A 14,040-nucleotide genomic window follows, 5' to 3' on the forward strand; every position below is an offset into this window, starting at 1 on the left:
GCTAAAAAGCCCAACCTTTGCAAGTTTTATAAAAACATGATCATGTGAACACATTGTCAGGGCTGGTCATTTCCAGTATGCAGAGGTCCACAATGACACTTCATTGCTGAACCAAGTCAGCAGCAAGAAGCAGTTGGGTCCAGGCCTCAGAGCTGGACTTCTGTGCTGCCTTCTACCCCACAGAGCTTGTTTCATTCAAGTAGCAAAATCATCTTTTCTCACTGTGCTATAAGTGCTTCTGTTTTCCAGACTGGAGCCTCTGAATGTGTGCTGAGGAGGGGTGCTGGCATTCCCAGATCCCAACCAGACAGGGCCTAGGGTGCCTGAGCCCCTGAACAGGCCCCCCTTTTGACTCCCAAGAAGCTTCATCTGGTTGTCCAGTGAGCCAAACCAACATCATTTTTATTGTTGTTATTTTTTGTTTGTTTGTTTTTGGTACCAGGGATTGAACCCAGGGGTGCTTAGCCACTAAATCACATCCCCAGCCGTTTTTATTTTGAGACAGGGTCTCACTAAGTTGCTTAGGGCCTCAATGAGTTACTGAGACTGGTCCTGAACCCGTGATTCTCCTGCCTCAGCCTCCCAAGTTGCTGAGATTACAGGTGTGTGCCACTGTACCTGGCCACATCATTATCAACTTTACTGAACAATTAATTATTTGTTATGTGTACCATCTAAAAGATTTGTAAACAGTTTACCAGGTTGTGGTTTTCAATTTTTTAAAAGCTTTGACTTATAATAAGAAATACATTTTTTAGCCAGGTGTGGTGGCACAAACCTATAGTCCCAGTGACCTGAAAGACTGACGCAGCTGAGGATTCAAATTCAAAGCTAGCCTGGGCAATTTAATGAGACCCTATCTTGAAAACAAATAATTTTTAAAAAGGGATGGGGACAGCTCAGTAGTAGGGCATCCCTGGGTTCAATTCATAGTACAGCACACAAACAATTTATATTAAACCATTAAGTCCCAATATTTTCCTGGAACAGTAGCACATGCCTGTAATTCCAGTGACTCAGGAACCTAAAGCAAGAAGATCACAAGTTTGGGGCTAGCCCCAGAAATTTGGCAAGACTCTCAAAAACTTAGCAAGACTCTGTCTTAAAATAAAAATAAAAAAAGTCTGGGGATATGGCTCAGTGGTAACTTGGCACAGGGTTCAACCTCCAGTACCAAAAAAAAAAAAATGCTAAGTTTTGAACTCTGTGGATATATCTTTTATTTATTTGTTTGTTTGTTTTTGCATTACAATTCTTAATACACTATTATACTATAATTTATCATATCTGATTATATATAAGGTATGTTGATACCAAATCCACATCTTCATACATGTATTTTGTATAGTGATGAGGGTCTCCTTTCACCATCCATGCTATTCCCCTTCTCCCTCCCTTTCCCTCCCACCCCTATTCCCTATCTAGAGGTAATCTTCCTCCCTTGCTCTCCCTCCCAACCCCATTTTGAGTCACCCCCCTTATATCAGAGAAGACATGAGACAAGGAAATACCTGGGATGCCAGATGACCCTCCCAGTAGTTTATGGTGGTTGATAATGTGTTGGGAAACCATGTAGTTCAGCACGTACACCCCTCTTGGCTTAAGCCAATCAGTTCAAATCGGTTACTACCCCTCTTGTACTAACCAATCACCCCTACCCAACTTGTTCCCGCCAGTGAATGTGCTAATCATGTTTTAGAGTTGTTATTTGATTTTCCCGCGGTGTGTAATGATTTGCTAAGAGATGCTGTGATGTATGTGGGATACCTTCCTTCCACAAAGAGTGTACAGAACTGCTGCAAACCCTGGGCGGGCTCGGGGCCTCTCAGCGTCACCAGTTGCTGTGTGTGAGCGGAGGACGGAGCTAGCTCGCAATAAACACCTCTTTGCTGTTTACATCGTTCTTGGTCTCTGGTGGTCTTTTGGGGTCCCGAATTCGAGCATAACAAAGCTACATCCTTGGTTCCTTTTTTTTATTTTTTAATTTTGAGACAGGGTCTCACTAAATTGCTGAGGGCCTTGCTAAATTGCTGAGGCTGGCCCTGAACTTGCGATCCTCCTGCCTCGGCCTCCCGAGCTCTGGGTGTGCCCCACGGTACTTGGCAATCCCAGAAACAACAGCCACTGCACAACTGATTCTTGCTTCTCATGGAATCCTTCAACACACAAGCTGACCAATCTGTTTCTCACCTCTCTGTCTCATGGATGAGAGGGCATGCTGTGATTCCCCTGGAGGTCTATGCCTTCTGCTCCTTGTGAGTAGGCTTCAGCAAAATGAGTTTCTTGAAAGAATACCTGCACTTACTGCCTGCTACTTGAGGAACCACTGCTGTTTGTTTAGTTCTGAGCACGTGGAAGTCTTATTGTAATCTTGCATGCAAAGAAGGCCCCTGGTGGGCCATTTCTAAGATTGCTTTTGGAAGAGATATTTTACAGCAAAAGAAAACTGTTAGAGAGCCACCGTTAGGCCAGAAGTCACTGGGCTTCTGACCAACAGCAGCTGGTTGAGTGGTTGGGTAACTGATTTCCCAGAACAATTTTAATCTCATTCAAGTTTATCTGAAAATCATTTGGACATTTTATCACAATGCTATTTTTCCACCAGTAGGAGACTGTGAATTTAAAAAATATATATTTTTAGTTGTAGATGGACACAATACCTTTATTTTATTTATTTATTTTTATGTGGTGCTGTGGATCCAACTTAGGGCCTCACACATGCTGGGCAAGTGCTCTGCCACTGAGCTACAACCCCAGCCTGAGACTGCAAATTTTGACAGCCAAAAACAACAACAGGAGGATTGTGAGTTCAAAGCCAGCCTCAGCAATTGAGTGAGACCCTAAGCAATTGAGTGAGGTCCTGTCTCAAGACAACATTTTAAAAAAAAGGGCTGACGTTGTGGCTCAGTGTGGTTAAGCGCGCTTGGGTTTAATCCTCAGTACCAAATAAGTAAATAAATAAATTAAATAGTTAAATTTTTTTTTAAAAAATTAAAAGGTTAGGCATTTCACTCAGAAGTTAGCTCCCCTGGTTTCAATCCTCAGTACCAAATTAACTGATCAATTAATTACAAGGTGTTAGGGATGTAGCTCAGTGGTTAATAGTATCCCTAAATTCAATCTGCAGTACTAGGGGGAAAAAAGAATTAGCTAGGTATAAAGTTAGACATGTCATATTGCTAGAAGGAACTAGATAACTGAAAATGTAGAACAAAGCATTCTAAGGTGTCATAAAGATAACAAAGACAAGAAGCGGTCACTAGCCCAGGGCCAGGAGACCAAAGCAAATGCTGGAATTTCATTAAAACAAATAAACTTGGATGAAAAGCCCAGGGGGCTGAGGAGAGGGCACCTGCTGGCTGGTGCTGGTGTCTCTTTGGGCTCAGGAGTGGGTTCTGCAAGGGTCAGAAAACAGAGGAACTGGATTCCACTGGAATGGCAGGTGTCTGGGGGAAGCTGGGTGAGCAGTGTGCAGGGGAAGGCGGGGCCCAACACAGGCCTTCCTAGAGCCCCGCCCCCTGGACAGGGCCAGGCAGGAAGCAGCAACCCAGGGAGAAATGGGGCTGATGTGGGGCTGGTGGAACTCCGGTTGCAGTGTCACAGAGCATGTGCTGAATTGTGTTCCTTCCTCCCAACCCCAAGTCCCTCAGAATGCGGCCTTACTGGGAAACGGGTTGTTGAAGACATAGTTAAGGTGTGGTCTTTGGGACCTAGGTTCAATACGACAGGGGCCTGCAGAAGAAGGGAAAACTCAAGACACAGACCTGCCCAGGGAGATTGCTGTGCAGGGACAAAGGTAGAGGTCTACAAGTCAAGGATGGTAGCCCATGTTGTCCGCCAGCCAACCGCCAGGAGCTGAGAGAATAGCATGGGACCTGTCCTCTCACGGCCTCCAGAAAGAACAAAGCCTGCGGACACCTTGATTTGGGATGCTTGGCCTTCAGCACTGTGCAAAGCATTTGGATTGCCTGGGCCACCTGGTTTGTCATACTTTGTTACCGTGGGTTTGGAGTGAGGCACAGTGGTGTGGCACAATCCCCAAACCTTGGCCCAGGAGAGAGGCCACAGCACAGAGCACTTCGGGCTGTGACAGTGAGCCTTCCAGCAGCAGCCTTGGTGGGCAGGAGATAGGAAGCTCCCCCATCCTCCAGGTACCCTGTAAACCCCAGATTACAATTCCGCCAAAGGCGGAGGTCTCCAAACCTGCCTGAGGTTGAACTTTCCACCCCCTTAGCAAAGAGTAGCTCTTTGGTTTTTTGTTGTTTTGTTTTATTTATTTATTTTTATTTAATTTATTTATTTGGTACTGGGGATTGAACCCAGGGGCACTTAACCACTGAGGCACATCCACCCACAGCCCTTTGTTAATATTTTATTTTGAGACAGGGTCTTAAGATGCTTAGGCCCCACTAAATTGCTGAGGCTGGCCTGCCTGGAACTTGCAATCCTCCTGCCTCAGCCTCCAGAACTGCTGAGATTACAGACATGCACCACCATGCCCAGTTTCAAGTTTTATTAGATTTACTAGGATAAATATCAAAGTGGACATTTCTTGCATCTGAGTGTTATGGAACAGATGCTTAATACACTGAGGTTTCTTTTTCACCCAGCCAGTTGTAGTCTTCCAAATAAGTCAGAGAGAAAAAAGAAAGCTCTTGGTGGCTCTCAGCTTTCTGCCATTTGTGCTAGCCGAGCTGTGATGGAGTGGCAGATTCCAAGGGACATGCTGGTGATGTGGACGTGAGTTATTTCAGGGTAGGTCCTTTTTTGGCTGTGGGTATTATGGGAACACAAGTCCCTGCTCCTACATCAGGAGGCAGGGCCAGCACTCATCTGCTCATCTGGGGCTGTTTCTGGTTGCTGTGGAGATGGGCCCCACCCTGAGGCTCCCAGCCCGGACCTCCTGGCTCTGTCAAGTTCAGCTTCCCCAGATACAGCTGCCAGGTCTGTTCTGAGCGATTCCTGCTGGAGGGGTGTTTATAAAAACCTCTGCTGTTCCTTCCCACTTCTCTGCCTCCCAGATCCCAGAAAGCTGGAGAGAGGTGGGGTCACATCTGAAGGTGCTGCACCCCTACACTGAGGAGCAAGGGCTGGAAGGACGCCTCTATAACAGGGAGCTCAAGGACAGGAGCGATAGGGGAGGCTGAGACACAGAGAAGCTGAGTGCCTTGCTTGAAGGCACACAGGAAAATGACTGAAGTAGAATGTTTAGCCAAGATTTTCTGATTCTCTTTGTTGTTGTTTTTAATATATATTATAAATATATATATATATATATATATATATTATATATATATATTATATATATATATATATATATTTAGTTGTTGATAGTACTTTTTTTTAAACAATTATTTTTTAAAGAGAGAGAGAGAGAGAATTTTATTTATTTTTTAGTTTTTTCGGCAGACACAACATCTTTGTTTGTATGTGGTGCTGAGGTTCGAACCCGGGCTGCACGCATGCCAGGCGAGCGCGCTACCGCTTGAGCCACATCTCCAGCCCGATAGTCCTTTTTTTAATTTAATTTTTAGTTGTAGTTGGACACAATACCTTATTTTATTTATTTATTTTCATGTGGTGCTGAGGATCGAACCCAGGACCTCACACATGCTAGGTGAGCGCTCTACCACTGAGCCACAACCCCAGCCCCTAGACCTTTATTTTTATTTATTTATATGTGGTGCTGAGAATTGAACCCAGGCAAGTGCGCAACCACTGAGCCCCAGCTCCAGCCCCTTCATCTTGTTTTGTTGGTTGGTTTGATTTCCTTTCGTGAGGCTGGGGCTTGAATCCAGGGCCCATGCACACTAAGCACGTGCTGGGCCACTTGTAGCATTAAGTACACCCGCTGTCCAAATTTCTGATTTCCAGAACTCACACACAAAACAATTTTCTGATGCTGGATCAAAAAAAACCAAAACATTGTTTGTATATTAAAGCAAGATCTGAGGTATTCTACAGTAAAATTCAAAATTTGAATGTCATTTAAAGATGAGGTCTCCAGGGACTGGCACAGTAGCTCAGTGGAAGAGTGCTTGCCTAGCACATGTGAAGCGCTGGGTTTGATCCTCAGTAACAAATAAAAATAGATAAATAAATAAAGGTATTGTGTAAAAAAGAACCTTAAAAAAGAGAGATAAAGTAGACAGCCTAGTGAAGACTAGTGCCTTCCTGCCTCAGTGCAGGCTTGGTATTCCTCTGGCCCGTGTCCTCTGTGGTGCGGGCTCCCTCTGCAACCCCTTCTCTAAATGCACTTGCAAAGGACATGGAGGTTCTCCATCCTGAGCCCCTGAAGACGACCCAGGGCCATCTGCTGTTCTCTTTGGGGTTTGGTTCATTTGCTTTTGGCTTTTTTGCGGTGCTGGGAATTGAACTCAAGACCTCTTCCATGCTAGGCAAGGAGTCTACACCCCCAGCCACAGTCCTGCACTTCTTCCCCTGACCCCCAGGTATGGGGGACTGAACCCGGGGGTGTTCTACCAGTGAGTTCCATCTCTGGCCCTTTTTGTTTTTGAGACAGAGTCTTGCTAAGTGGCCCAGGTTGGTCTTGAACTTGTGATCCACTTGCCTCAGCCTCCTGAATCCCTGGGATTACAGGCGTGTTTCCAAGCCCAGTCACCCTGCAGTTCTTATGCATCTTCCAGAAGGTGTGACTGTGCAGAAAGTGAATGAATGGGCCTGTGTTCTAGATTCTGAAGTCAGCCTTGCAGGGGGACATTACTGGGTGTGGGGCTCAATGGGACACAGACTCTGCAGCTCAGTGCTCTTTTTCTCCCTGGGGCAAAAACAAGCTACAGCCCAACCGAGCTGTCTGCAAACCTCAACCCCGCCCAGGTCAGCCCCATCTTCCTGGCCAGGCCCTCAGTTTAGCCACAGTCTCCCTCCAGCCTCACCCTCTGTGCCTCCGAGGAGGGGAGGGGAGTGTTCCTTGGGCCTTGGGAGGGGACAGAGAAGAGCCAGAAGAGGACTGTGGGCCTCCCTGCGCTCCGGGAGGGCTACAGGAACTGGCCGTCTCCAGCTGCCCAGAGGGGAGTGATGCAGAGGCCCTTTCTCCTTTCTCTGGGGCATATTTCCCATAGAAACAAGGCTCAAGTAGAGGTTGGCTCTGTGCCTGGCCCAGAAGAGCCATGTTCGGCTCACAGCACCACAGCTCCAAACCTTCACCCTCCACCATTGTCTAGACTGGCAGGGCCTCTGGCAGGAGCTTCTGAGACCACAGACCCTCGGGCAGCTCTGCCAAGACTCTGGGGACCGTGGGAATTAGGGCCTGGCAGAGAGCAACCCTTACACAGGCCACTAGGCTGGGAGGCGGGGCTCTGTGTGTGTGTGTGTGTGTGTGTGTGTGTGTGTGTGTGTTTAGACATTTCTAAGCACAGGACACACCTAAGATGTGGAATGCGGAGAGAATGGCCTGGATGGGGCAGCCTTGGGCAGCTTCTTGCTGCCTCTGAGCCTCGGATTCATCTATAAATGGTAGTGGGACTAGATCTGTGGTTCAGGTTTTATTAAGTAAAATCATCTCTGACTAAAGTGTTGGCAGGGGGTGGGGGGGACAGCTCCCACCCTGTTTCCTCCCCCTCGTAGCCCACCTAGCCCAGCCTCCTGGGTCTTCTCAGAGTGCTGTTGCGAGACCCTGGACTGCATCCACACTCTCACACCATACAAGCAGACACTGAGGCAGACACTAATGCACACATCACACACACACACACACACACACACACGCAGACACACAAAGGCACCCCTCTCCCAGACATTCCCTCTCTAGCACTCTCCTAGGGTCACAGGTGAAGAGCAGGGTTGTGGATCACACTCCAAACCGGAGCTTCCAAAGCCCGGGCCCCAGCCCCAGCCCAGCCCCAGCCCCAGCCTCTTGCTAGCTATGCAGCCATGGGCGTACCAATCCCCCACTCTAAATTGTAAAACTGTGGTGCGGGGATTGGGGATTGAGAAGCTTGTCTCACAGGCTCCACACCAATCTTTGAAAGTTGCAAGTGGCACACTTGTGAGTGGTTGTGGCCAGGGATGTGAGCAGTCAGGTCAAATTGTTACCGAGTCCTTGCTTCCCCAGTGTTGAAGAATAACAGCAGAGAAGCACGCCGAGGCAAGGTCAGAGTGGAAATTAGAAGTTTATTGAAGGACAGCAGAAAAGACTTCTCTGGGAGGAAGAAGGGGACCCAAGAGGTGGAATCCATTGAAGGGCGAATGTGTTCTCTCCTTTTTATAGTTTTTGGTGATGGGATATAGGTAGGAAGGGTTGGGACACAGGTGGGCCAAAGAAATAATCTGGGCACTTCCAAGTCAAGTTTGCTGTTCATTAACATTTCTTTGGGATGGGCTATCTTCAAATCTGTTGGGGGCTGTTTCCCCGGGCTTCATTAACATTCCAAGAGTTGCTCAACTTTTCCGGAAATTCATTCTCAACATGGCCTCCATTTTAGATTTACCTAACTACACTGACTACCTAATTTTAAATCTGGCTTCAAAATTCCACCAAAGAAGCTCCAGGCCTGTTTGCCAAACTCACATTCCAGGACATGTCAGGGCTTCCTGCAGGGTCTGGGAGCAGAGGGTTCTCCAGTAAGAGATGGTGGATGTGCCAAGCTGAGGGAGGAGATGAGCCAGAGCAGGTAGCCGAGGGGCAGGCAAGGCCTTGGAAGGTGGAGGCTAGCAGCAGGTGGGGAGAGGCTCTAGGAAGTCCCCAACAGCTACACTGGAGCAGTGGAGTGGCCCCTTGCTGGGTGAGCTGGGACCTGTGGGACCCTGGCTGCCATGGGAACAGGGTTGAATATACACAGCACCAGGAGCAGAGAGGCCCCGCCTGGAAAAACAACATCCTGGCCACCACCCCCAGACTGCAAGGGAGGCCTATTTTTAGCTGCTGAGGCCTGGGGCAGGACTTGTATGGCCTTGCTGTCTGGCTGTATAACTCACCCATTGTCCTGCCTGACCTCACCTGATGCCTGGGAGGCCTCTCTGTCTGCCCCTTGCCCTCCAGGCCCATTCTAGGGTGCACTGGGCCTTGGAGAACAGAGAGGGAGCTGGCCTGGAAACCCAGGTGCCTGGTGGGCTGGGGAGACCCAGGCCAGGCAGGGGGCCAGGCAGGGTGCGGTGCAGAGGGTCCTGAGCCCTCCTCGAAGACAGCCAGAGGCTCTCCTGCTGCGCCGGGCCCTGGGGTCCCCAGACTGGAGGACCAGTGTTGTGGTGCAGATACACAGCTGCCGGTGGAGACCTGAGGCCCAGGCTGTCTCCAGGAGAGGATGTGGGACCTAATTTGTCAATGTTCCCTGCTCCAGCCACACCCTGGAGTGGTCTGAGTCACACAGCTCTCTGGCTGAGGTGTGTATGTGAAAGAAGCCCAGGTCTCTACTCTTGTCCTTCCCCAGGTGTCCTGCTCTGCTCTTTGGGGGGCGAGGGTGACCTCTGTGTTTTATTCTGGCCGGCAAAGTGCAGGTCCAGACCTGGCTTCAAGGATGAAAAGAGCTGGTAAGAGCTGGGAGACGCCAGGGTGACTGTGGGGCTGGAGCCTGTGAAGAAGCCACCTCTGGCTGCCCCTGCAGAGAACTAGGGAGTGGGGGTGCTCTGTTCCGTCTCTCACCTGCCCACATTACGCCAGCTGTTGAAAGCTGAGAAGTCCTGTGGATTCTTAAAGAGAGCGACTAAAAAGGGAGTCATCCATTCAGCAAACGTTTATTGAGCACCTACTGTGTGTCTGGCACTGGTCTAAAAACCTGGAAAAGGAGGGGTTGGGGCAGACTGGATCCATCCCAGCTGAAGCTTTCTCTTCCAGAAACAAGGATAGGGGTCCTCCTCCCTGAGGGGTGGAAGGCCCAATTATAGAAAGTGGAAGCCTCTAGAAGTGAGAGGCTGGATGAGGCCTCGAAGGCTCCCTGGGGGCAAGATGGACCTCAAGATTCAAGCCCCTAAGGGCTGAGCTGCTGCAGGAGGCTGGCCCCACATCACCTCCGTTTTAGCACGGATATGCAGGACTTCTTGAGGGGCCCGATCTGCAGATGGGCATCCACACTCTCCAGGAAGAAGGCAGGCTTGAGCCTGTGAGCGAAGAGCCCTGCAAAGTGGCTGTCCAGGCGGCTCTGGAAGGGGTCGGCAGGAGAGGCCAGAACACCACTCCGGCGTGGCCGGGAGGCCTTCAACCTCCTCAGAAGGCTCATCTTGCCATCGCGTACGGCATAGAAAGTCAAGGCCCGGTCGGCGTACTCCAGGCAGATTCCGACCGTGGGTGAGAAGGGCTGGGGGAGAGCCGCCTCCAGCCCGTGGAACCAGACAGAGAAGTTGCGTCCATTCCACTGCAGGCAGCAGGAGTATGCGTTGCGGCCCAGCCGGCCCCGGTCATAGGGCTCTTGTGTGGAGAAGCCTTCGGCCATGACCCCCACGCTAACCCAGCCCTCAATGATCTCTACCTCCCAGTAGTAGGTGCCACGGTCCAGGGCGCCTTCCCCCAGCACCTGTTCGCAGTGGGTGAAGCGGGTGGGCGACTCAGGGTAATTGATGGGACACAGCACTCTCTTGACACCTTTGGTTCCAAATAGTTGCAGGAACTTATCTGCCGTGTCGCTATCCAAGTCCACGATGTAGGCGACTGAACGCACAGATGGAAGAGAGATGCAGGGCTCAGGGCCAGACTCAGATAAGATGGTCCCCCCACAGGTGCCCACCCCCCTTAAACACAGCCTCACCCCTCTATTGCAACCAGCATAACTCAACACCAAGCTGACTTCATTCACCCCAGGAACTATGGAGGGGAGTCCAACCTCCTGGTGTCAGGACCATGCTGGGGCCTGTTTATGAGACCCCCATGGGAACAGGAAGGCAGTGTCTACTTACACTTGAGGAAATAGTCCCTGGGAATGTCACTCTCCAGGTGGTTCGTGCTATCAGGGTCCTGGGACTCGCTGTCAGCTGCAGAAGAAGAGACAGTGGCAAGCATATCCCCCAGACTCCAAAGGCTAGGCCGAGCACAGTGCCCATCCCAGGACCTGTGACTGCAACTCCCTCTGCCTGCCTTCCTCTCAAAGCCACCTGGGGACAGATATACATCCACACATGCCACCTGGTGGGCTCGTACAGGTCTGTGCCTGAATTGTACTCCACTTGCTCCTTGGGTCTCAGCCCCTCTGAGGCTAGAAGCTGGGCTGTAGCCAAAGAGCTGACTGGTCATCAGGGGATGGTAGCTCCAGTCCCTGGCGGGTTTGGGGTCCCTCCCTGTGCCAGGCACAGTTTCCCTCCTCTATCCTGAATGGGGACCAGGCCCAGAGGCCTGTGTGAGGAGCCCAGGGAACAGTGAGTCATCTGTGGGACACTCACCTTCTGAGCCCAGCTTCTGTAGCCCGTCGTCGCTGCCCAGCCCCCGCAGCTGCTCCCACTGGCTGGCACAGGCCGAGGCCAGCACATCTCTCACTGCCCGGACAGCTTGGGAGGACTTGGTGAAGCTGAGCTCCCTGGGGGGACCAGGTCCAGGGCCGCACCCCTCTTCCAGGGCCAGCCGTAGTGCCAGGAGCTCCTGTGCCAGACAGGTGCTGGTTAAGTCTCCACTGGACACAGTTCCTCCAGGCCGGGGCGGGGCAGCCCCACCAGGAGGCTGGCACAGCCCCAGAAAGCCAAGCACTCCCTGACTCCACCTCCACCTCCCACCACGGTGGCCCTCACCTGCAGGAAGCTGACTGAGTCTGCTTCAGGGACCTGACCCAGGTTGTGGCGGGCCTGGCTTAGGCGGCTGCGTTGTTCCTCCTGTCGCCGAAGGTCGCCCTGGGAGCGGCCCAGCATGGCAGCCTCCCCCTCCTCGATGAAGCCTAGCACCTCTGTCTGGAAGCCCTGCAGGGTGGCAGCAGCCTCGGCAAATAGCTGGCTCACCCTCTCCCGCTCTGCTACAGCGGCGCTCTGCAAGGACAGCAGTGGAGGCAGCAATGAGGGCAGGGAACAGGCCTGGCCTTTGACTCCACATGCCCACCCTGCCCTCTTGGGGGAATGCAGGAGCTGGATCTGTGACAGGTCAGGGGAGATGCTCATGCTTAATGGGGACTGATAGTGCCCTGAGCATGGTCTTGTTTGGAGTGATTGTACTATGTTGAAAGGTCTTGCTGCCAGTGCACAGGATGGGGGTTAGGGAGGGTCTGACCTTGATGAGGGCCACTGTGCGCCGGGACTGTGCAATGCATGCACCCAGCTCATCCATGCGGTCCTCCACAGCACTCAGGACTTTGGGCTGCTCAGCCTGTGGATGACACCTCTTTGAGTACCAGGTCTGGCAGAGGCCCCAGCCCTACAAAGGTCCCAGGACTTGCCAGGGGAGAGGGGAATGGTGACCAGGGAAAGATATCTGTGGATCAGTGGGATCAGAGTGGCCATCATATCCCATAATATGCCAGGGGTGCCTTCAGCCCAGGATGGTCCATTACCAAATTCCTGGTGAGGGGCAGGCTGACTGTGGGTGTCTGCTTCTCCTCTCATCAGCCCCCAAGACAGGGCCATCAGCTATCCACCCATCTCAATGTTGCTGAAATTAATTTGAGAATTTCCTCCAGCGGGGAAGAGAGTGAGGTGAGACTGTGACCACACAAGAGGGCATAATCCGTGGGGATCACTGTCCCCAAAGAGCCCGCACCCCCAATCCAGGCCTGAATAAAGGGGATTCCGGGCAAATCCCCTGGGTCTTATGAGTCACTGCTCCAGGCAGGAGAGACGGAAAATCCCAAGGCCAGAGGCGTCTGGACCCGGCAAGAGGCCAAAGGAAACTGGGGGCGGGAGGTAGCGGGACGGGACGCTGTGCACATGTTCCCACCACTGCCCGGCCCAGAACAGCTAGACAGAGGATCTGTGTGTCCAGCCCACCCTCTGTCGCACTCCTGTCGCCTGCCACACCCATTCAAAGTGGCTGCCTCATCCTAGGGCAATCTGAGCTGGGACTGGCTCGAGACAAGCGTCATCAGCTCTGCTGCCTTTGCAGGAACCAGCAGCTCCCGCCCCTACCAGGCTCTGGGGGCTAACCCGGCTTCCAGCCGCCTCACATCCCCAGGACACTAACCTGCCTTCAGATCTCCTGCGCCTGCTCGCCCTTCGCGTCCTTTTTAGCAATCTCACTAGTCCCTCCTTCCCACCTTCCCATCTCCACCACCGCGAGCGACAAACATTGTCAAGCCGGGAGTGTAAAGACCCTCAGAGGAGATTAAGACACAACCCAAGAAGAGTGTAGGGTCCACGGCCCTCGGCCTGCTCGCGCACAGGCAGTCACCCCCCGCCGGCCACCTAAGGTGCCCACACCTCACCTCCTGGAGCGCGCGCTCTTGCTCCAGCGTCACGAGCTCGTGGCCGCGGTGCTCCTGGGCGGCGCAGGCCTCGCACAGGCACGCGCGCTCGACGCGGCAGTAGCGCTCCAGCGGCCGCAGGTGGCGCGGACACAGGCTCTCCTCCAGCCGGCGCAGAGGTGGCACAAGGCGGTGCCCGCGCAGTGCGGGGCTGCGCTCGTGCGGGCCCAGGTGCGCGGGGCAGAAGGAGGCAAGGCAGGAGAGGCAGGAGAGCGCCGCAGGCAGGGCCGCGCCCTCGGGGCACGCGTCACAGCGCACGGGCTCTTCCCCGGCGGGCCAGGGCTCCTGTTCGCACGGAGCAGACGGTTCCGGAGCGCTTGGCGGAGCGCTGGGCGCTGAGGGCTCCGGCGTCGGGCGCCGTGCAGGGGCTGGGGCCGGGGAGGGCATGGCTGGGCCCGAGCCCTGGCGTAGCTGCAGCAGCTCGGACAGTGTGTGGTTCTTGCGGAGCTGCAGGCCGTCGGGGAAAGGTTCCTGGCACAGAGGGCAGCGGGCTGCGCCTCCGGAACCTCCCGTGCCTCCTGCGCTGCGGTGCGGCCAGAGAGCGCCCAGGCAGGCGAGGCAGAAGTTGTGGCCGCAGGGCAGCGTCACCGGCTCCCGAAGCGGCTCGAGGCAGATGGGGCAGCTGAAGGGCCCGCTGCCGTCCATGGCTCCGCGGCCGCCTGGCGCCGCCTGTTCTGCTCCCGCCTGGGAGGGACTCGGACCGTTCGCGCCCTGG

The 14,040-nt window shown here is 52.9% G+C and overlaps 1 protein-coding gene across 1 annotated transcript; it reads right to left on the minus strand.

The window, feature by feature from the left end:
* Positions 1–9,677: 9,677 nt before the first annotated feature.
* Positions 9,678–14,026, minus strand: Trim47 (tripartite motif containing 47). Its single transcript, XM_046449631.2, has 6 exons — positions 13,287–14,026; positions 12,140–12,235; positions 11,671–11,901; positions 11,329–11,524; positions 10,849–10,923; positions 9,678–10,603 (listed from the first exon to the last, which is right to left on the minus strand). Exons 1-6 carry the CDS (start codon positions 13,968–13,970, stop codon positions 9,963–9,965), a joined length of 1,923 nt encoding a protein of 640 aa, XP_046305587.1. The 5' UTR covers positions 13,971–14,026; the 3' UTR covers positions 9,678–9,962.
* Between the last annotated feature and the right edge of the window lie 14 nt (positions 14,027–14,040).

This window comes from Marmota monax, unplaced genomic scaffold (genome assembly GCF_021218885.2).
Source record: "Marmota monax isolate L192 unplaced genomic scaffold, Marmota_monax_Labrador192_F-V1.1 WCK01_AAM20220418_F8-fsc00292, whole genome shotgun sequence".
Classification (NCBI taxonomy): Eukaryota; Metazoa; Chordata; class Mammalia; order Rodentia; family Sciuridae; genus Marmota; species Marmota monax.